General features: G+C 40.8%; 1 protein-coding gene across 1 annotated transcript; it reads left to right on the top strand.

Moving 5' to 3' along the window:
• The first annotated feature begins 557 nt into the window (after positions 1-557).
• LOC110537292 (moesin a) lies at positions 558-23,734 on the top strand. Its single transcript, XM_021623219.3, has 13 exons — positions 558-1,423; positions 12,617-12,700; positions 15,701-15,796; positions 16,641-16,915; positions 17,059-17,142; positions 17,486-17,632; positions 17,806-17,902; positions 18,341-18,504; positions 18,904-19,034; positions 19,317-19,477; positions 19,699-19,791; positions 22,100-22,330; positions 22,526-23,734. The coding sequence occupies exons 1-13, from the start codon at positions 1,412-1,414 to the stop codon at positions 22,688-22,690; spliced, it is 1,740 nt and encodes a 579-aa protein (XP_021478894.1). The 5' UTR covers positions 558-1,411; the 3' UTR covers positions 22,691-23,734.
• The last annotated feature ends 875 nt before the right edge of the window (positions 23,735-24,609 follow it).

The following is a 24,609-nucleotide window of genomic DNA, read 5'->3' as shown; positions in this document are numbered from 1 at the left end:
CAATATGTGTATAATTGCAATATTTTATTTAAAACTGCAACATGTTCTCTACGCCCTATGGCAAAATGTGTACAATTGCAGGAAATGAACTCTAAAACGATGTCAAGAGGGGGGCTAAAATTTTGTTTAGGGCCCCCAAAATCCCCGAGCCGGCTCGTGCGTGGGTATGCAGACCCTCGAGTCACTGCAGCCCCTTGAGTTCAGATTTGTTATGGCCCCACTCCCATAAAAGTTGCCCATCCCTGGCCAAACTTATTGTGAATTATAACTTATATTTATGGACAGGAAATCAAATATATTGTAAGCTACTGTAATGAAACAGGCAGGGAGCAGGTCTCGAACCTTCGACCTTCTAGCCCGAGATCTAGCGCGTTATCGACTGTGCCGCAACAGCATGCTCGTACGGCAGGGTCGATTTCCGCGCTTATAAACCCAGGGTCGTTACACTACTTTAGCTTACTGGTATCGAAATGTGGCATATATTTGTATGCATCGTGACAGGCCTTTATAGTAGACCTTGGCCTATCCCATTTCTGTAATTATTTCAGTAGCTGTCCATATACAGTAGGTTGTCCATGGGTCAGGGGAAGTGGAATGAGGCTATTTCTGTCTGGATTCCTTTTGAATGGATATCAATGATGCATTTGCGTACACAAAATGCACATCATATGAAATGGTGATTATTGTATTGATTGGAAGTTGTGTCATATGGGGGTGTCAGACCGTGTCATTAGAAAAAACTCGTCTGAGGTTCAATAATTGATTGGAAAAATAAATCTGCTTCATATTTATTCGATCCATTAGCCTATAAAATATAGTTCTGACTAGGTGTTTGTTGAAAATAATATGCAATGGCAATTTTTTTAATCAAATATGCCTAACCACCCTATCCGGTGCGCCTGTCCCAAACAGTGTGTTACCCTCAAAATGGTATTATATCTTAGATTGAAAAACTGGAGTAAAATCAAATGTCGCTAGCTATATACTTATGGTATGCGGGAAATTACTTATATCAAAATCTTGTGGGGTATCCGGGCTTAAATTTAAAGTCCAGGAATTTAGTTTAGCTGCTCACGTTCAACTGGAGCTTGACAAAGGAATAACGGGTCATTGAGAATACAGGCGGAGTCTGCTGAAAAACTCATTTTAGTATGTCTTCATTGGGCTGGGTGTGGTTTTTCAGTCACCGTGCCGTTAGCAGGAAATTAAGCTCTGGATCACCACTTTGAGGCGATACAAAGAAAATAGGAAAATACGAGCAGTTTGAAAAGTTTGAAATCAAAGTTTAACTGAACTTGACGGACGATTTTCAGATTGTGCACTTTATCTAATGGACACAAGTTTTTGTTGACTCCATTGTTGCTACCATCCAATTCCTGACATCAGTGACTAAGGACAGATAACTGCGAAAATGCCGAAGACTGTGAGTAGCCTTTATTCGTGTGTGGGACCAGCTTTAAAACACTGATGTTTACATAGAAATAAGACATTATATAAAACGCTATCTCTGGTCAAAATGTAGCTTTCCAACTTGTTGTCTTGTTTGGTCGAGAAAGATAATTTAGCCCATAACAGGCTATAAAGTCAAATGTTTGAATTGATATCCTATAATTCTTCGAAAGCATATATTTGGCAGATTTAACTCAATTGGGCTACTGAATGTGTCTGACGTTGTATAGCCCATGTAGAGCCATATAGGTTCAGAAAAGGTTTAGCGCCCCTCAAATGAATGAAAAGTGTATTTTAAAACATGTATTTCATATAGGGCAGGACGCTGTAGCCTATATTTTTTCTCCAGCATCCCCTAAACTTGTTTTTATTACGAATTACAAGGAATTGATACAATGTTGCCCAACGTTCTTTTTTGTTAGGCTACCCTAGGTTTGTGTCTATCCTATGAACCGTTATTTTGTGTCAAGCTATGCGCCATCGGCAATCCCCCGTTCCTCGGAACGTGATTGGCTTTTGAATGAACGTTCAAGAAGTTGAATAGACCAGCGTTGGGTTCATATCAACTCGATCCATATTCATGAATAATTATGTCAGACATTTTAAATGTTGTTCAAATGTAGTCTCTAGACAACATTAACGCGTCACCGGGCCCAATTCATATCAATGTGGCCTATTAGTGTTGATTTTGTTTGCTGTAGGCCTACCGGAGGTTCCCATGGCCCATTCGATGACGTTGTGTTTGTCTTTGTGGTACACCATAGTACAATAGCTAGCCTATGCACTCTTCAACAGTGGACTCCCATGTTATCCTGTCCTATAGGCCTGCTATTGATGGAGGTGATGGAGGTTAGATCACTTGCATTGTGCTCTATCAAAGTATAGGCTATTCTAGGAGGTACAGTATCTAGAAATGTAGGTTCTTAAAGTTTGATCTATGGCAAACCTTAGCCTAGAAGATTACCAGGCCTGCGTGATTTAGATATTTGCTATATTTATTATATTTTACCTTTATTTACCTAGGCAAGTCAGTTAAAATAACACATTCTTATTTTCAATGACAGCCTAGTTCAGGGACAGGGCTATTTTTTTTTTAACTTGTCACCTCCGGGATTCGATCTGGCAACCTTCCGGTTTCTAATAGTCGAAAGCTCTAACCACTAGGTTACCTGCCGCCCAATATAGAGCCCGGCCCAGGGAAATTTAGTTGAATGTAGAATCCACTGGATCAGTTCTATTGATGTTAAATAGCATTGCATTTGTAATTTATTTGATTTCTACGTTATCTTAATCAAGTATTTACTCCAAATTAGGAACAATGAATAAAACACTCTGGATAGCATCATGTTTTAGGTCAGGATGTCAGACATGAGGATTTGAAAAATATGTTTTGCTTAATCAGTCACTGTGATCAAATGCACCCCAGGTAATGACAGTAAAATAATGTGCAGTATTGTGACATTTAGCTTTTAAGAATCAATTGTGAACGCATGAGAAGATTATAGTTGTATTTATTTTAATCTGTATTTATGTATTAACATGTCTTTTCACAGCAGTCATCCTTGTGTCCCCCTACCATTAGTGTAGGCTTTGGCTGTGCTTCTTTTGGCAATTTTACAGCTTCCCAAGGAACTGTAATCTAGTGACTCAAGGTTTCTAAGATTGCGTCAGTTACTTTTGAGCCATTTCCTGGCCTGCAGTCTCTTGACGCTGCCACTGAAAGCCTTATTTGGTGTTTCACAGCACAGACTCCCCCTTCTCCGTCTTGCGCAATTGCACGTTCCTCTTCCCCAGTGTTTCACCATTTAGGTTTTTAAGCACTTCTACAGGCCACCCCATGTCACACACCAAATTGACTCCTGTCTCATTTCCCAGATAATGTCATAATACATATGTTATGATATGCTATTTTACATCAATCAATTTGATTATATTCATAAGACCCTCTCATCACTAAAAAGGTACTTGCAGTCTGGTTAATTTTATTTCAGATGTACCTTTAGACTCTAGAACTCTACACATCACTAATAAATGTGTTACTCAGTGATATTGCTTTTCTTTAGAACTACGATATTCTAATCAACAGCAATTTCTACTTACTACTGTCCAGTGAAGTGAAATACTATATTTGCATGAGTATACTTCTGTTAGTTGAAAAGCCTTAGTTCTTCACAAACAACAAATAACAGAACCAAGTGAAGTGGAAAGTCCAGTGGTATGTAAGAAGGGGATTAAGCAGCTCTGTAAACGCACATAGCAGAGCTGAGATTAACAATTTGTAATAAACTAAGCTACCGGTGGTAGAGTGTATGAAAGGCAGAAATTATGCGAACCTTTGGGGGCTTCAGCCCGTAAATGGAGGGTAACTGTGCAGCAGCTCTGAAACATCTCTCTGGCTGCAGAAAACCAACCAGTGAGTTGTCTTTTGTTGTTGTTTTGGTGTGTTTTTGAGTTGATTTAGATGAGGTTTGTTAAAAACAGAACTTTATTTATTTTTTTACATAGGATCTCAACCTAGGTTAACATAAATCACTGCACTATTACTACGTTGGTAAGTGAACAGTAATGATTGTGATAACGACCGTATCAATTTGTACTGATAAGTGGTTGCTTTAAGGTGTTTGAATTACGAAGGACCTTGCATTATCTGTGATTCATGAACCTGATTTGAAAAAGGGCAAGTCATAACTAACTTGAAACTAATATAAGACTCGCAATCACATTCAATCTGAACAAATATCAACATAATTTAAATTCTTATATTGATTCTGAAAAACTGTCTATAGTGGAAGTTTATAACATTTTGGCTCTACGGAGAGTAGCATTAGCTGTTTGAGGCTAACCTCATTCTCAGAATTAAACCCAGAGAGAGCTTTTAGTTCTACATTAGTGCCTGTGGCTCTAATCTTCCTGTTCATGATTTTGACCTAAAAACATACTATGAATACTTTTCTAATTGATTGTATTCCATTTGTGTATGTGAATATGTTTGTGAATGGTTAACATTCACCTCCAAAACAGATAAAAGTATGTGTGATCAACAATCTAACAACATAGTATAAGAATTATCCATCAGTTCCTGATTTCCACATATTTATGATTTTTAAATCTCTTTCAAAGTGTATTTCGATCAGATGTCTTGAGGGGATGCAGTTGAAGGAGACATTCCAACATTTTGGAAAGAGAATTTTTTTCCCAGTGATTGGTGTCCCAGTTTATAATAATTTGCGTACTTTACTGAAATACAGTCTATAGCTAAGATTTGTTATAGCTTTGTTTGCTCCTCAGTATGACCCAACGCCCTTTACAAGACAGAAAAGGCATTGAATGTTCCCAAGACAGAATGGAAACATTAACATCGTGATTTTGTAGCACATACAAATTAAACATTATAGAGTCTTAAAGGAGGCCTGGGTAAAGGCCTTTGTAGACTGTACAATTTTAGCCGTCTTATGCCACGATTTTGCTGTCCCAGACAAAATTTCCACGGCGTGGGCAAATTCTTATGTCGGAAACAATTGTCGGATGTCTTCGCTCGTTCAGTGTGGCATGGTCTAGGTCTGCCGATTTAAGTATATCTACATGCGGTCGTAAACTTTTTGGCTTCATTGTGTAGTGCGGCTGGTGTTATGAGCTGATCCTGATGACTGACCAATAGTAACACCGCCGGCATTGTATGTACACAATATTACGATTAGTGTAAATAGTCAGATTTGTTCATGTTTTGTGAGGAATCAGCCACAAAACTATCATTGGTCCTGTTACTGAGAGTGATGTTTTGCTGCTGTTCTAATACTAGTGTGTGAGAAGTGTTCTGAGCTCTAGCCATGCGATACACACCCTTACCAGGCAGAACTGCCCATTCGTAGTTATTTTTTTCCTGTGTGAGATGAACTATTTTTACCCAGGAAAGGCTCTTCTTAACAACCCTTGACTGGTAGCCAAGGACCTGTAGGCCTGAACTACACAACAAAATAATATCTAATCAGTAGGCTATGCCATGTTAAGCAGTTCGTTTGGTTGACTGGGAAAATAAAGTATAGTGTTTAGAGAAAATATAAAAGTGGTATGATTTAGGGCAGTGGTTCCCAACCTTTTTCAGTTACTGTACCAGCAACAACACTTTGGTCTGCCTGAAGTACCCCCTCATGTGCATTTTACCAGTAAGCCTATGGTCACGAGTCTTCTCAAGTACCTTCTGTAGATAGGCCAAATAACCCCATGGGTCTTAGTACCCCTGTTTGGGAACCATTGATTTAGTTTGCTTGGCCAGCATTCAGTAGGTACCCCCATGGATGCCTTTCAGAATCCATTTTAAAACTCCACTTGGTTTCGGTTTGTTTGTGAGTGATTCATTTGTTAGTTCCCTTTTCATGTTGAGCGATGATTTTTGGTTGGTTATTGGGGAACTTAACAAAATGGGGGCTCAGCCAGGAAGGATCATTGTTTCCTATGAGTATGGTAGTCACTCCAATCACCTCTGAAGTGTTACTGTGCCCAGATATTTGAGTTTTCAAAATACACTTTTGTTGTAGGGTTTGTCACTGACAACCACTCAGATGGGTTATAAAATTGGTGAAATCAGTGGAAAGTTGCATAAAAACTCATACTGTAAATAAAAATAAATATGGACTTTTATTTGCAAGCATTTGTGGGCAACCCTACTTGGGAGGTACTGGATAAAATGTACAAAGGGGAATCTGCTCATCATTGCAAAGCATTATGTGACAGTGGCAATTGCCGATTCAAAAGCACTAGTCAAAGAGTTAATCACTACTGTTTTAGTGGAAGAGGAAATCCTCGTGGAGAGGGAGGATGATGAGAAGGGTCCTACGGATGGTGGAATACACCCCGTAGAGGTGCAACTGTGAGAGGTAGAACTAAAGGCAAGATTGAAGCAACAGAGATTAGAGTTCGAGCACACCATTCAGTTAAAACAGATAGAACTGTTGGCCACCAAAGCAGCACCAGAAGTGGATGCCCTCACAATCAAGTCAGGCCATGATCCTCCACCCTCAACAGAGTTTGATCTTGGTCGGCTTGTATCGCCTTTCAAGGAAAAGGAGGTGAAGGTATATTCTACTATGAGTGGAATGCCACGTCGCTAGAATGGCAGCGCAATAACTGGTCCTCCTCTACAAAGTGTTTTTGTGGGGAAATCTCTGAAAGTGTACGGTGTATCTCTTGATCAGAGTTCAGATTATGACACTGTTAAAGCTGCTATCCTTCTGGCTTATGAGTTGGTCCCAGAGGCATACAGACAACAGATCAGTAAATTACGAAAGACATTCAAAAGCCATGTTTAATTCTCAAGGGAACCAGCATTTATTTTTGATCATTGGTGTCGTTCTCAAGAGGTCAAGGTCCTTCAAGAGTTAAAGGCACTCCTACCACTCAAGTAGTTCAAGAATTGCCTTCACGAAAGGGTTGCTACCTACATTTATGAGCACAAGGATCTGACTCTTGAGAAAGATGCAGTCCTTGCAGATGAGTTTGTGTTGACACATAAAACTACCTTCACAAACAAAGCGCCCAGTAGTTATTCCTACACAAAAAGCAATCTAGAGTCACCTCCCTCTGTGAGGTTTAAGTATTTTCTGCAGTGCCCAAAGACAAGGCAGAAAACTTGTGCTTTGTATCTGCCAGTTTGTCACTACTGCCGTGACAAAGGACACATTGTCTCTGTGTCCTAAGTTGAAACAGAAAAATGAGAGAGAAACTGTTTCTTTTTGTGGGATCACTCCAGCCCGTTAGGTCTCTGGCTGGGACTGGTTTATCGCCTAAACAAGGTTTTGGATTATACTGTATGTGTAACCAGTTGCTGAAGTGTCAGACAAAGACAAAACACCCTCCAAAATAAAAGGTTGGGCAGCCCGTCTTCTGCGAGACACTGGGGCAGTCCAACCTTTTATATTTGGAGGGTGTGTTGCCTTTGTCTGACACTTGAGCAACTTGTTACAGTGTGTTCGTTCAAGGCATGAAGATGGGTTGCATGGAAGTTCCTTTGTATAATGTGGAACTCGAGTCTGTTATTGTTACTGGGTCCGTTATCGTTGGAGTGAGGCCTAGCATACTGGTGAAGAGGGTCTCTTTCATTTTGGGCAACGATTTGGCTTGAGGGAAGGTTTTGCCAAATCCAAATCAAATCAAATGTTATTTGTCACATACACATGGTTAGCAGATGTTAATGTGAGTGTAGCGAAATGCTTGTGCTTCTAGTTCCGCAATGCAGTAAGAACCAACGAGTAATCTAACCTAACAATTCCAAAACTACTACCTTATACACACAAGTGTAAAGGCATAAAGAATATGTACATAAAGATATATGAATGAGTGATGGTACAGAACGGCATAGGCAAGATGCAGTAGATGGTATCGAGTATAGTATATGAGATGAGTAATGTGGGGTATGTAAACAAAGTGGCATAGTTTAAAGTGGCTAGTATTACATGTATTACATAAAGATGCATTAGATGATATAGAGTACAGTATATAGAAATGCATACGAGATGAGTAATGTAGGGTATGTAAACATTATATTAAGTGGCATTGTTTAAAGTGGCTAATAAATCCTGTTATTTATGAAGGAACCAAGTGTAGAGGAACCTGATGGGTTATCAGAAATGTACCCTAGAGTGTTTCCAGCATGTGTGGTTATATGTGTTATGTCAAACAAGATTGCCAAGAGCAAGTCTAGTGTTCAGGAGGATGTCAGTGATCCCACCATGTTTGATCTGTCTGAGACGTTTATGTGTGGTCCTGATTTCGCTATACCTCCTGAGCTGACCTCTCCTTTGAAAACCCTAAAGTTGAGCAAGTTTGTAGGACCTCTGAAAGAGAGAGGATCCATACAGTTGACACTTCGATGTCTAGGAAGCAGCTGATTGCTGAATATAGTAAAGATGTTTTCCTCACTCCTTTTTTTGCTGAGATACGTCCAGAGGAGGAGTTTGATGAAGTTCGTGTGGGTTACTTTGACAGAGATGGTATTCTGATGAGAAAATGGCATTCCCACGCCAAAACCGGGCAAGACGATTGGCTCAGTGTATTTCAAATTGTCGACAAGAGATACTGAGGTTGGCTGACGGTGGTAGTATGGCAGGCCATCTTGGGGTCAACAAGATGTATGACCGTATCTTGTGTAACTTCTTCTGATCTGAAATGGGATGCTGTGGCTTATTGTAAATCTTGTCACATTTGCCAGCTCACAGGCAAACCAAACCAAACTGTAAGCTGCAAAGGTGCCAGTTGCATCTTTGCAGCCTATTCCTGCTTTTGATTAACCTTCAGCAGGGTTCTGGTGGACGGTGTTGGTCCTTTTCCAAAAACAAAGAGTGGTCACCATTTTCTTGTAACCGTTATGTGTGCTGCCACTCGTTTCCCTGAGGCAATTGAAATGATGAAAATCCTGAGAGGAAATTTACTACGGATATTGTGGGAGTTTCCCCTTGAAATGCGTAGTAAGGACAACTTTGTTGTCGATTTTGTTTTTCAAGGGTTGGCAGTCATACGTTTTGTTTTGTGTTTAGCCAATGTGTATCCTGGCTTTTGTTTTGACTACACGTTTTGCTGTATTATTTTTGTTTTGGTTGGGCTTGTCCCAATGGGATGAGTACTAGGAAGGTACACAGATCGAGATTTTCCCTCTGTTCTCAAAACTTTTGAGTTTTAGGCAGCTATTTTATATATATATATATATATATATATTTACAAATATGAAAAATATAATATAGCATTTTTTTGTGCCTGTTTTGTCTTGTACAATAGACTGGCAGCAAATACCGGGTTTATATTAGAGAAGGCGATCTTGTTGTGAAATGGGAGTTTTTTTCTGTCTTAAGGGGGAAGATGTTATAGGCTTTGGAATTTCGACTTCGAGTTTGTGGCTTGCCCTGATTGGAATCATCCTTGTTGGTCAGGATGTGTTGCACCTCGTTAATCACCTGCTGGCACAGGTGATATTTAAAAGCGGCAAAGCCAGTGTTCCAGTTGGCACGAGAGATGTTGAAAAAGCTAGACTGCTGTTTAACACTCCTGCTTCAAGTTTAATGCGACATCTTTTATTTTTTTGCCATTTGGTTTGATTGATGTTTATTTTCACTCCCTAACCTAAGTTGGCGTGTGTTCTTTTCCTTTAGTTTATCAAGCAAATCTACGGGAGCGTCCATTGTGGGTGTATATTTAAGACCCTAGTCGAGGTTGATTGGTCAGCATTCAGTGGATGCCTTTCAGAACCCATTTTAAACCCCCACCTGGTTTTGTTTTGTTTGTCAGTGACTCATTTGTTAGTTACCTTTTTATGTTGAGCAACGATTTTGGTTGGTTATTGGGAAACGTGACAATGGCAATAGACAGATATAGGCCCTAACTTGTTTACAAACATAAGTTATTGGTATAGCCTGCAAGTGCACATAAAGCTTAATTTCACTGGTAGAAGTTGCCGGAACATGGAAAGAGGAAATGAAACATTCAGCCTACCACTCCCTAGAAAACTGGGCCTTCATTTTGTGTGAAATAAAAAGTTGATTTATTAATCTCTCCCCTACAACATTAGATAACACCTTTGAGATGTGTTCAGATCTTGTTTAGTCATACATTTTAAGAAAACAAGGAACTCAACTATGCACTGTTGAGTGGCATAGAATTTGTTTGAGAACCAACCATGTTAAATGTTTGTACTAATTACTTGTAGATGGCTGGATGTGTCTGAGTCATTTGTGAAGCCTAAATGAGGTTAATGTTCATAGTAGTTAGCTCCTACAGGCCTCGGTCCAGTCACAGCTCTACTCTACAGCCCTCTACTCTGTGGGCCGCATCAGTCCAGCCACTCCAGTCTGCTCTGTGCTGCCGGTGATGACAGGAAGTGGCAGGGTGGCAAGTGGACTGACCAGCAAATGGGGCCTGCTGACACAAAGGGGAAAGAACGCAGCCCTAATCAGCCACACAGCTGGGAAATAAAGCATGCCATTGTGGCTCAGCTCAGGCGTGGGCCTCAGCCCTGCTCTGCTCAGTTATTCCCCCCCCCCACACACACACACTCATGTCATCTCTGAGAGGACTGAACATGGAGCCATGTCAATATAGCTTTATTAATCACTCACAGCGTGGGATGGAAATATGTTTAGGGTGCACAGCAGGAGGAAGCTTATATACCACGAGGCAGGCAGCATACACTCATTTTGTTGCATTCCTTTTATGGGCATATTCCATTTGTTTCTAATTCATACTGGCTGTAAAACTGCTGTGAGTGTTGGGCCATGATGTTGTGGTCTAAAGACTGAGGTATCCATGATGGCTAGCTCATCAGGTTTTGTATGCCTGCTGTTATATAAATCATTCTAGAAATAAGGCCACTTTTCCTAATTCCACTTTTGTAATTACAAAAATGGCAGAACTTGCAATTACAAAATGATCACGTTATTATCGTGTCACTAGAACAGTCTAAGAGCAACTTTTTATCATAATTACGCATAGGCCTACAGTAAATGTCATATGAGGGCAAAACAGTGCGATAGAGAGCTACAAGTCCTTTTTGCATGCACGTGTGTATGGATGTTAAGAAATCAAAAAGAGAAATTGTGCTGGTGCAATCACTGAGCACACGTTAACTCTGAGAGAAAGGCAGGCAAGCAGCAATGTGATGCATTACAGGATGTAATGTCAGTGAGCTCCATGTTGGGCGGGCCACCCTCGCTTTGCGAGGCCCAGCTACCAGAGGATGTGGTTACTTCCTGTAGTGAAGCAGCTCGGTAGAGAGAGAGAGTGAGCTGGGGGACAACATGTTCACTTAGCATGCTAAAACCCCCAAAGTATTTCTGCTACATTTAGAGAGATATACTCATCACTATTGCCAGATGCAAAACTATTTAATTTGACACAGTATTAGTATAGTAACTGTAGGAAGTTTTTATTTCTGTGTCAAATCTACTCCGATTAAATTCTGTTTAAAATTCTGTTAGTGTAGTAGACAGGTTTTATCGCATCATTGAGATAAAATTATTATTTCCCCTTTGGTTTCTGTGAAGTCAGTGTGCCTCTTTTTCCAATATAAGCTAATAATACCTCATTGTGGCAGGAATTGGTGCACTGTCTCCCTCAGCGGGTTTCCTGCAATTGTTTTTTCCAGGGTTTGAGGCTGATCAATCATTTTTAGTCTAGCACCTCCCCTTGTGCAATCATCTGTACCAGGCACGGAAAATGGCCTCTCTCCCACATTGTACATCTTTGAAACATTGTAATTGTCTGCCCCACCCTCCCCTCTCTAGTGAGTAAGGGAGTTGAAATGAACATGCATATTACGTCTCAAAGGAGACGTCTCAAAGGAGTAATGGTTGAGTGTTAGTCTCAGATATCCAAGACCTGGGAACAATGTAAGCTAGGCAATGGCACTGGAGCATTGGAACATTGCCGGAAGCAACCCAACTGTCTAGAAAAACTAGATGAATGTCAGCCTAAATTGTTGTATTATGGCTTTTGCTTACCGCCTGATGAAAGCAGTATTTCGAACCTAACGTACTATGATGCCTTTGCTGCCTGCTCTTTGGTAATATGTTCAGTAGTTATCAGTTTACAAACCACTGACATTTTGGATTAAACATATCTGACAACCCACATAAGCACCATTTTTTTCTGAAAGTATGTGTGTCCACCCTGCTATAACCATAAATATTTCATGAGATGTAGACAATTATAAATTACACTGCCAAAATGTTTAATAAAATAAAGATTTTGCCAAGTTAGTGTGCTCATATGCCTGGCCCAAGTTGTCATGTAGGTGCACTCCTACCCTGCTGTGAAACTCTACTGCCTCCGGTCATAGAATGAGGGTTCATTCTAATGCTTATGAGACCTATTCCCCTTTGATCAATCCCAAAACAAAATTTAGCATATAAATGTACATACATGTATATATTTATTAGCATAAATCATAAGTAAGTAACTCTAACAGTCTCTAATCAATGTAGTCTGCTCCAACATGCTATTGATTCTCAATCTCGAATTCTCAGAGGCATCTAACTCGATAATCACATTTGTTGTAAATTAGGTACACCGACGACACATGTACCTTTTTTAAAATGGAATTCACTGGTTGTCATGTAACTTTTTTTAAATGGAATTCACTGGTTGTCAGTAACAGCGTACTAACTAATTTTGGTTTCTTCAACAGATTAGTGTGCGAGTTACCACGATGGATGCAGAGTTGGAGTTTGCCATCCAGCCCAACACAACGGGAAAGCAACTCTTCGACCAGGTAAGAACAATGCTTGCTCTGCTGAAACATGCTAACGGTTTTGCCTCCTCAGTGGCAAATGACATGTTCTTGTGGTGCTTTTCTTCTAATGCTAATCAGTGTAAATTGAAAGTTGGGGAATGGAAGCCCAGTTGTGGGACTGGAGTGAATGGTTTATTTTTCTAGGAACTCTCACTATCTCGCTGTTCTTCTCATTGTGTCAAGCTGTTCGCTATGGCATAGGCCCGAGAGCAAAACATTTTTGGGGGGCTCTTGAAGATTTTATTATATATGTATTTATATCTACAGTACCAGTCAAAAGTTTGGACACCTACTCATCCCAGGGTTTTTCTTTATGTTTACTATTTTCTACATTGTAGAATAATTATGAAGACATCAAAACCATGAAATAACCCATATGGGATCATGTAGTAACCAAAAAAGTGTGAAACAAATCAAAATATATTTTAGATTTGAGATTCGTCAAAGTTGCCACCCTTTGCCTTGATGACAGCTTTGCACACTCTTTCAATGAGCTTCATGGGGTAGTCACCAGGAATGCATTTTTAATTTAATTTAACCTTTATTTTACCAGGCAAGTCAGTTAAGAACAAATTCTTATTTAATTCAATGAACAGGTGTGTTTTGTTAAAAGTTAATTTGTGGAATTCCTTCCCTTCTTAATGCGTTTGAAACAATCAGTTGTGTTGTGACAAGGTAGTGGTGGTATACAGACGATATCCCTGTTTGGTAAAAGACCAAGTCCGTATTATGTCAAGAACAGCTCAAATAAGCAAAGAGAAATGACATGAATGTCATTCAATCCAGAAAATTTCAAGAACTTTGAAAGTTTCTTCAAATGCAAAAAAAAACCTTCAAGCACTATGATGAAACTGGCTCTCATGAGGACCATCACAGGAAAGGAAGACACAGAGTTACCTCTGCTGCAGAGGATAAGTTCATTAGAGTTAACTGCACCTCAGATTGCAGACAAAATAAATGCTTCACAGAGTTCAAGTGACAGACACATCTCAACATCAACTGTTCAGAGGAGACTGCGTGAATCAGGCCTTCATGGTCGAATACTGCAATAAGAAGAAGAGACTTGCTTGGGCCAAGAAACACGAGCAATGGACATTAGACCAGTGGAAATCTGTCCTTTTGTCTGATGAGTCCAAATTAGAGATTTTTGAACGCAGAGTAGGCGAACGGATGATCTCCGCATGTGTGGTTCCCACCAAGAAGCATGGAGGAGGAGGTGAGATGGTGTGGGTGTGCTTTGCTGGTGACACTGTCTGTGATTTATCTAGAATTCAAGGCACACTTAACCAGCATGCCTACCACAGCATTCTGCAGCGATACGCCATCCCACCTGGTTTGCGCTTAGTGGGACTATCATTTTTTTTTCAACAGGACAATGAACCAACACACCTCCAGGCTGTGTACGAGCTATTTGAACAAGAAGGAGAGTGATAGAGTGCTGCGTCAGATGACCTGGCGCCTGATCTCAACCCAATTGAGATAGTGACCGCAGACTGAAGGAAAAGCAGCCAACAAGTGCTCAGCATATGTGGGAATTCCTTCAAGACTGTTGGAAAAGCATTCCAGGTGAATCTGGTTGAGAGAACGCCAAGAGTGTGCAACGCTGTCATCAAGGCAAAGGGTGGCTACTTTGAATAATCTCAAATACAACATATATTTAGATTTGTTTAACACATTTTTGGTTACTACATGATTCCATATGTGTTATTTCAAAGTTTTGATGTCTTCAATATTATTCTACAATGTAGAAAATAGTAAAAATAAAGAAAAACCCTTAAATGAGTTGGTGTGTCCGAACTTTGAATGGTACTGTACATGATTTAATGAAAAGCAGTGAACATACACATTTAATAACAGACTCATAAACACAATCAAGCAATAGTTAACATACACAGCATTGTTTCACATTTTGTAACAACCCAACTCATAAACAGAATCATGCAATAGGCTACAGCTGGCTTCACAGCTTCCCCTGGCGCTTCACAGCCTCCTGGGGAAACTCAACTTATTGTAGCCTCACGTGGAGGAAAGGGTAGTGGAGGAACGCGTTCGCTTCTGCTGCAGTGTTCGCTGTAAAATATTACACACATATAATCACACATATATTTTTTATTTGTTTCTATTACTTTTATTATTCTGAATTTTTAAACTTAATGTGGACTTTGCTGTCCAGACATATCTGTGTCAGGACAGCCACAGACCCCTCTAAGTGGCATTTGATGTAGTGGGCATTCTGGGCAGGGGACTGGATGACTCACTCCACAACCATTAGATAAGATTACAGAGTTTCCCCTCTATTTTTACTCAGGCAATCAGAAAGAGAGCCGTATGGGGCAACAATGCTGAAGCACTAAGTTTAATATGTGACTTAATTCTTATTTCAATCTGGTTATGATTGTCGTAATACATAAAATGGGTGCCTTTCACAAGTTAGCATATTGGATCTAAAGCCTCTGTTTGTTTGTGTGTGTGAGAGAGGGATGATCTACTCATATAACAAAAAAAGAGTACCAGTGTCTAGGGTAGAAGATGAAGAGTTAAGTTATGTTGATAAAGTTTAAACTGCTCTTCTACACGTAGAACCACGCAATTACTCTTAGGAAATGGCTGCCAACTGTATTATTTTGGCCGTTAGGTTTAGCTTAGAAATGGTTATTTGATACAGTGTTAGTTTGAAACTGAAAATGAAATATAAAATGTAAAAGATAAGTAGAATATCTATGCACTAAGCAAAGATGATTCTGTATTCATACTTCAGTAAAAGTGCTTTAATATAACTCTAAAGAAAGACTAAACTAAAGACTATTAGATCGTCATATTCTTTTCAATTAATGACTCAACCATCATGCACCATTACCAACAGTAAATTAAAACCTGACATGAAACAAGAATGTCGCATAACACTGTTTTCACAGACAATTTAACATAATTAACCCCTGTTGAGAGCTAGCTTACATTAAAAAAAAATTGTGCTCTAAGGTTGTGAAGACAATCGGACTGCGGGAGGTGTGGTTCTTCGGACTGCAGTACCAGGATACAAAAGGTTTCTCAACCTGGCTCAAGCTTAATAAGAAGGTGAGTGCCTCCATTTGAACAAGGATATAGTGAACAATGCTTCTATGCCACCTTACACTCTTAAAAGTAAACGTGCCCGGAAAAAACTTTTTGGGTTGCCACCCCGGCGGAACATTTCCAGTTGACAAAGGTTCCTCAAGGAACCCCTGTGTAAAGGTCAAACCTGAACCTTTTTGATAATATATTGTAGAGGTGGCAGCCTATCAGATTGGAGGCGTGGCTTATTGTAGGCGTTGCTTTCAGATAGTTGTTTTTGGTCACTCGTTAGGTTAAATGTCATTCCTGTTCATCGTCTTAAGTTTGTATACACTGCATATTAAAATGTTCCTTGAATATTTATGCATATTACATATTCTAATATAATATTAATGATATTAACATTGCTGATTACATACAGTAATATAGTGGAAACTATTCCAACTTTCGGATTTGCATAGGCTCTTAAGGAACTCATACATCTGTGTTAGCCTCATTGAAGCAACAAAACTGTCAGTGTTCAACCTTAATCTTTTCTGTTGTATTGTCATCACATTAACAGGAATGACATTTACTCTAACGGATAGCCAAAAATATCTTAAAGCCACAACCCTACTAAGCCACGCCTCCACTCCAGGGTTTATCCAGGAACCTGTTGCTACATTGAATCCATAATGGTTCCTCCAAGAACCCCTCAACTAATCGAAGGTGCAAATATGAACCATTGACTAGCAATGGTTCTCTGAGGAACTCCAGGGGTTACTTTAGGATCTCTGGGGTTCCTCTAGTCACCACTAATTCTAAGAGTGTAGGTAAAAGAGAAACTGCTCCTGGTGCCTTCACTCAGCTGTATGACCCCTGACCCTAGGTGACTGCCCAGGATGTGAGGAAGGAAAGTCCACTACTGTTCAAGTTCCGCGGAAAGTTCTTCCCTGAGGACGTGTCAGAGGAGCTGATCCAGGAGGCCACCCAGAGGCTGTTCTTCTTGCAGGTGAAGGAGGGGATCCTCAACGATGACATTTACTGCCCCCCGGAGACTGCTGTGCTGCTGGCCTCCTACGCCGTACAGGCCAAGTATGCTGACTACAACAAGGACATCCACTCGACAGGATACCTGTCCAGTGACAAACTGCTGCCTCAGAGGTAAGGCCTCCACCATCTCTAGAGTTTACATAACACCTTTTGATTGGACCTCCATACTCTCTTTACCGTAAACAGTCTATGATGGCCTACAGTTTTTGATGGTGTCATGTTTTTATGGTGTAATGTAATGTTCTCTTTTTTAGAGTCCTGGACCAGCACAAGCTCAACAAGGAGCAGTGGGAGGAGAGGATCCAGGTGTGGCATGAGGAACACAAGGGCATGCTCAGGTAGTGAAACACACACACAGACACACACATTACTTACCCCTCCTAGTTCTGTTGTTCCTGGCCTAAAAAAAAATCTGCAGCTGTTGGTTTCAATTGAAAGTTCTATATCTCTCTTTACAGTACAACATACCATGTGGAAAATTGCTTTAGCTTCTCTCATAGAGTGAATAGATTTGCACTCAGAGCTTGAGTATGTGAAAGCATATGCTGTGATTTTGAAGCATCTTGACAATCAGCTCTTATTGAGAATTATTTTGGCAGCTACCTTGCTGGTAGTATTTTAATAACTTAACAGCTTGTGTTCCTTCTGTGCTTAATGACTTGATTTGTTATACCCACACAGAGAGGACTCAATGATGGAGTACCTGAAGATCGCTCAGGACCTGGAGATGTACGGTGTCAACTACTTCAGCATCAAGAACAAGAAAGGATCAGAGCTATGGTTAGGAGTGGACGCCCTGGGACTCAACATTTACGAACAGAATGATAAGTGAGTGACTCATGTAGAAAATGTACTCAACAGGGGTACTCACACATATGGGACTGAAAGCTGTTATACATATGCCGTACAAACTCTGGTCCAATGGTTGTTTTATGATTGTGACAAAGTGTAAATGAGAACGCAAATATCAATGTGTTGATATCACATTTTTGCCTCAACAGGATGACACCTAAAATTGGATTCCCATGGAGTGAAATCAGGAATATTTCCTTCAATGACAAGAAGTTTGTTATCAAACCCATTGACAAGAAAGCACCAGTATGTACCACCAATGTCCTCTCTGTACTCATGGTTAATGGAATACTGTGAGATTATGGCAGAGTCAGATGCGCCCAGAGTCAGATGAACTCGTGGATACTCATTTTATTTCTATGTGTGCAGTATGAAGGAAGTTAGAGGTAGTTTAGCGAGCCAATGCTAATTAGCGTTAGCGCAACAACGGGAAGTCTACAGATATGCTAGCATATGCAAAACTACCTCTAACTTCCTTTCTACTGCATGCAGAGGCATACAAATGGTATCCATGAGTTCATCTGACTCTGGGTAAGTAGAAACATGAATCTTGCATCTGCTAAACTGTATAAACTTTGATTTGATAAAGTTATAAAGTATTTACTAGGGAGAGAAATTATTATTGTTGCCATAATTATTATTTTTTTAAAGATTACGGGTACTCACACATACTTTCTTTCCTAGGACTTTGTATTCTATGCTCCACGACTGCGTATCAACAAGCGCATCCTGGCACTCTGCATGGGCAATCATGAGCTGTATATGCGTCGCCGCAAACCAGACACCATTGAGGTACAGCAGATGAAGGCCCAGGCCAGAGAGGAGAAGAACCACAAGAAGATGGAGAGGTCAGTATCACCACCGCACTGTAGTTACTGCTTACAAGACTATTTCAAGACTTCAGAGACCCGTTGTTACTCCAGCCTCTGTCTTTGTATCATCCTTGTATCTGCCCAACAGTAATGCTCAAAAAGAAAGGTGAACATGAAGAGCATCAATTGATAATTTCTAACATTAAAATCACAGCAGTCTGTTGTGGGTGGAAAATAGTGGCCACTGGCCAGACATTATTACTTCTTCTTACTAAAGTCCCTCTAACTTCAGTAGCCATCAGAACATTGACAGATCTCTTTAGCTAATGTTTAGGTTGGCCTATTGTCTGATAAAGAAGGCTTGAAAATGTTAGGAAATTGTCCATGTTCCCTCCCTTCTATCTCCCTGTTTACTCTACGGCCTCTGTCCACCAGGGCACTGCTGGAGAATGAAAAGAAGAAGAGAGAACTTGCTGAAAAAGAAAAGGAAAAGATTGAAAAGGAGAAGGAGGATCTTATGGAGAAACTGAAACAGATTGAGGAACAGACGAAAAAAGCTCAGCAAGGTTGGAAACCCCCTATTGCTGTAGTATGAATAAATAAGAGAAAACCTATTATCTTTTCTCTTAAAGCTTAGAGTCTTATAAGAGAGTGATTGTTCATTGCTTATTATTGATTATTGTCTAAATACAACCAACACACTGTGAAGCACTGTAAGACCTAATGTAACCTTTATTTAAGGAACTTAGTCTTGTTGAGAGAAATTCCATTTTACAAGAGAGACTTAATGAAAGCTACAGTACACGTAGTCCATTCTGTCTATTATCATCATTACTGTGTGTGTGCAGAGTTGGAGGAACAGACGCGGAAGGCTCTGGAATTGGAGCATGAGAGGAAGCGTGCTCAGGAGGAGGCGGAGCGTCTGGAGAAGGAGCGCAGGATGGCTGAGGAGGCCAAGACTGCCCTGCTCCAGCAGTCTGAGAACCAGATGAAAAACCAGGAACACTTGGCAAGTTACCCACATATTACACACATTCATCAACAGCACACGCAGTGTCAGCATGTAGCATTGTGCTACAGAGTGATGAGCTACTGAGTAATGTGATGATTGTTAATTACTGTAGTTAATTTTTTGGAATAAAACAAATAAATAATTGTTTGTATTGTACAGAAACATGTATTATCATGATAGCTAAGAAAGAAAGTGAAAATAACCTATTTTTCTCACAGGCCACGGAACTGGCTGAGCTTACCTCAAAGATCTCCCTACTGGAGGACGCCAAGCAGAGGAAGGAGGATGAGGCAACGCAGTGGCAACAGAAGGTGTGGTCTTAGCTACTGCTCTCCTCATTCACTCTGACCTCCCCCACCTTCTCAAATGGTTTAGTCCCCATGTGTCATTAACTACAACTACATCCAATGTCACCATGCAGACCGTACTTCAGGCACGGACACACTGGTAGCTTTTGTCAGCCGAGAGTACTAGCATCTCTGAACAGAGTGCCAGTCGTAATTTGCAAAATGAGTGCAAAATGACGGCAGTCAGAGACGCCCACCGGCAGGGATGGTCCTTAAAGCACACCTTGCCGAACGAACTGCAAACAAACAGCAGAACGACAATCGGTGCAGTGTGTGCGCACAGCACCGAATGTGGATCTAGCGTTTGTCTCTGATTGTTCAGTGTGCTGTGTTTAAGGGACCACCCGCTGTAATCGTCTGACTGACCCAAAAAATCACACGATTCTACATCATGGATGAGACTCTGTTCAGAAGGTGCTAAATGCAATCATCCAGTAAACGCTATTGGCGCGTCTGAGCCCTCTGGTGGAGGGAATTGCTCCATTGGAGGGGCCCCTCCTCTTCTCTCCCCCTGTGTGCATGGTGACTCAAGCTGTGGGCCTGGCTGGAAGGGATGGTTTCTCTCTTGTCTTTACACTAGGGAAATCCTGTTTGCCTGGGAGGATTTATCTCACCCCATTGTTATATCTGACCTATTTTCACATTTGAAAGAATGCTAATCTAAATGGCAGGTAGATCTACCCCCCCCCCCCCCCCCCACATTTTAATCTGAAAGATTTATGAGCTGATTGGTGCACCATACTGTCACACAGGATATTAATGTATATTTTGGACTGTATAACTGTATAATCTTATAGAGGTCATTATACACAACATGACCAAAAGTATGTGGACATCTGTTCGTCGAACATCTCATTCCAAAATCATGGTTATTAATATGTAGTTGGTCCTCCATTTGCTGCTATAACAGCCTCCACTCTTCTGGGAAGGCTTTCCACTAGATGTTGGATCATTGCTGCGGCGACTTGCTTCCATTCTGCCATAAGAGCATTAGTGAGGTCGGGCACTGATGTTGGGCGATTAGGCCTGGCTCGCAGTCGGTGTTCCAATTCATCCCAAAGGTGTTCACTGGGGTTGAGGTCAGGGCTCTGTGCAAGCCAGTCAAGTTCTTCCACATCGATCTCGACAAACCATTTCTGTATGGACCTCGCTTTGTGCATGGGGGCATTGTAATGCTGAAACAGGAAAGGTCATTCCCCAAACTGTTGCCACAAAGTTGGAAGCACAGAATCGTCTAGAATGTAATTGTATGCTGTAGCGTTAAGATTTCCCTTCACTGGAACTAAGGGTCCTAGCCCAAACCATGAAAAACAGCCCCAGACCATTATTCCTCCTCCACCAAACTTTACAGTTGGCACTATGTATTAGGGCAGGTAGCGTTCTCCTGGCATCCGCCAAACCCAGATTTGTCTGTCTGACTGCCAGATGGTGAAGTGTGATTAATCACTCCAGAAAACTTGTTTCCACTGCTCCAGAGTCCAATGGCAGCAAGCATTAAACCACTCCAGCCAATACTTTGGCATTGCGCATAGTGATCTTAGGCTTGTGTGCGGCTGCTCGGGTATGGAAACCTATTTCATTAAGCTCCCGAAGAACAGTTATTATGCTGACGTTGCTTCCAGGGGCAGTTTGGAACTCGATAGTGAGTGTTCTTATCGAGGACAGACGATTTTTACACTCTACATGCTTCAGCCCTCGGAGGTCCCGATCTGTGAGCTTGTGTGGCCTACCACTTAGCAGCTGAGCCGTTGTTGCTCCTAGACCCTTCCACTTCACAATAACAGCACTTACAGTTGACCGGGGCAGCACTAGCAGGGCAGAAATGTAACAAACTCACTTATTGGAAATGTGGCATCCTATGACGGTGCCACGTTGAAAGTCACTGAACTACTCAGTAAGGCCATTCTGCTGCCAATGTTTGTCTGTGGAGATTGCATGGCTGTGTGCTCAATTTTATACACCTGTCAGCAACAGGTGCACTGAAATAGCCGAATCCACTAATTTGAAGGGGTGTCCACATACTTCTTTATATATAGTGTATTCCTTCAGCTGGGGAAAACAGAACCAGACAGGTGAAACACTGGCCAACACTGTGCTATGGTGAAACAAAATCCTTTATGGATATTATACTGAACTCGGCTAAACCTGATAGCTGACACTGTAGTTCACCTGAAGTTCACCCGTTTTTTATGTATCACATAACCTATTGATATTCCTTCTCCTGAATCAGTTCATACCATGAGTCATTAACATGAGTGGCTGCCCCCCTTAGGCCTGCATGGTACAGGAGGACCTGGAGAAGACCAAAGAGGAGCTGAAGAGCAAAATCATGGCGTCCCACATACAGGAGCCTATGCAGGCCGAGAACGAGCATGACGAGAACGACGAGACCAGCGACCAGGCCAGCGCCGAGTTCACAGGTGGTATCTCCCACAAAGACCGCAGCGAGGAGGAGCGCATGACCGAAGCCGAGAAGAACGAGCGTGTACAGCAACACCTGCAGGTGAGTGACCGACTGTGGCTGCTGCCCACATCAAATCCCCCCCAGCACTGGAGACAGATGTTTATAATGGTTCTATCACTGTTTATGAAAGTGTAGAGATCACAAGAATGGGGCTTAGAAATGTATCATGTTATGCCTGTGTTGTTGTGTGTGCCATAGTGAGACATGGCCGTAATGTTATGTTTCCTCTACCAGGCTTTGAGCTCGGAGTTGGCCATCGCTCGGGATGAGACCAAGAAAACCGCAAATGACATCATCCACGCAGATAATGTGAAAGCGGGACGGGACAAGTACAAGACCCTCCGGCAGATTCGGTCGGGCAACACCAAGCAGCGTATAGACGAGTTTGAGTGCATGTGATGCATCTTGTTTGCAACTGCTATAGGCCCCACAGCGGTGCCATACTTGGTCCATTCATTCTAGACTGCAGACACTGCCTTCCACAAGCTACAGTGCCTTCTACCCAAACAAGACCAGTATACATATCAAAGAGCAACAACAACAAAAAAGTACAGAACAATGCATTTGAATAATGGTGCAGAAATTACATTACAAGTAATGAAATAAGTGCAACAGGTAATAAGGGAGATATTTAATAGAACAGTTTAAAGTGATCAATTTTATTATAGATGGAGGGTGTTTTATTGATTATCCTTTACAAGTTATTTTTAATTGATTCATTCCTCACACTGTTTTAAACTGAAAACGAACTAAATAACAACTCGATGCAGGACAGCTGCAATTTGAATTACATTATGGTTGGTCACTATTTGGGTGTCATTGTTTCAGAGCAGGTCTGTTTGTTTTGAGGTGGACCGTTAAGCATTTTCAGCAAATGAAGAGAACATCAAACTGTATTTAAATTAGCATTTTTTAATTCTAATTTTAAGCATTTAAATAGATGGTTGTCTTTCTAAGAGAAGGACATCTTTGTTTGGAAACCCCCAGCAGTATTGCTTTTACGTAAGATTTGATTAAGTCCATTTGAATGACTCTTTATAGACCAAGTGTATCTGCTATGATGTATAGCCATGCACACTAGTAGCTGCCATGATTAGGAGTTTCTTTTGTATATCAATCTTTTGCTAAATCTTGTATTATATGGCATTTGAAGCAATATGATTCGAAGACCTGCCTCGAAAGATTTATTTTGTCATTTGGATTTTTTAATAAAACAAGTTATGTGTAAAAAGATGGATGTCTTACGGATTGTAAGTGTCCCTCTAGCCTTTTCTCAGTAAATTATATGAATGACTGGAAGCCACCAGCCAGAATTAAAACAAGGATGAATATTGTAATTCTTACAGTACTGGGCAGTGCCTTGTCATCTGCAGAATGTTTCAGCAGACCTTTGCTGCTTGAGTCTTCATTTCAACTGTCATTAAAAGTGGAAACTACACTGTTTTATGTGTTCTGTTTTCCTGTTTCTCTTATCTTTGTTTGAGCTCAGAAACTACCTGGCCATAGGTAAGTTTGGGTAAATGCCCGATGGGCAGGTCCATCTTTAGCAAAGCGGGCATGTCTAAATTGGTGTTTTTGCGCAAATGTACCGTTATTTAGCTAATAATGTGTGCCTCGATTAAAAATAGGCAGGTTTGTTAAAAATGACTGGGACGATTTCTTGTCCAGTCCGTCTCCTGTCTGATCTCATATGAAATCCATTGGAATAGGTGCAGTATCCTGCAAGGACCCTAGAGGTCCTTGGTTGACCAATACATATATTTCAAACTCTTCAGAAAGTGGTTTATTCTCAGCACAATATGAAGGTAGGGTTTCAGAAATATCTTCTCTTGTTTGCATGTAGACTTCTTGAATATGTTAAACTCAGAAATCAAATCCGGTTTCAGTTAACAATTTGACGGATGACTTAACTTTGACGGTTCAGTTCAACGTAATGATTTTTAATCATTAACAAGCACTTCCGTTTCCCCGGAGTGGCCAGATATCTCATGCACATGAAGTATCAAACCAAAGAGTGCCGCGCAAAGAGATCCCTCTGGGCAAAAATGTGCATATAATCAGTAACACTTGATATGAAGGGGGTATACATAACACATTTATGAAACCGGTCATAGCACTTTTATGAGTGTTGTATCATTCATAACTTTCATAACACTTTCATCATTCATAAGATGCTTTCAAAATAAAAGTTAACTCAAATGACATTGTATTAAACCTTTGTATAAAGAATATTTTCATTTTTTACCTTCACAGTACACAACCTGCTGACACACTATTAACACAACAGGTTGGGAGAAGCACATAGTAGCCCTTACAGC

Source organism: Oncorhynchus mykiss, chromosome 12, assembly GCF_057628025.1.
Source record: "Oncorhynchus mykiss isolate SJ-2025 chromosome 12, ASM5762802v1, whole genome shotgun sequence".
Taxonomy (NCBI): domain Eukaryota; kingdom Metazoa; phylum Chordata; class Actinopteri; order Salmoniformes; family Salmonidae; genus Oncorhynchus; species Oncorhynchus mykiss.
The sequence above is the reverse complement of the archived record's forward strand: the minus strand, read 5'-3'. Positions and strand labels throughout refer to the sequence as shown.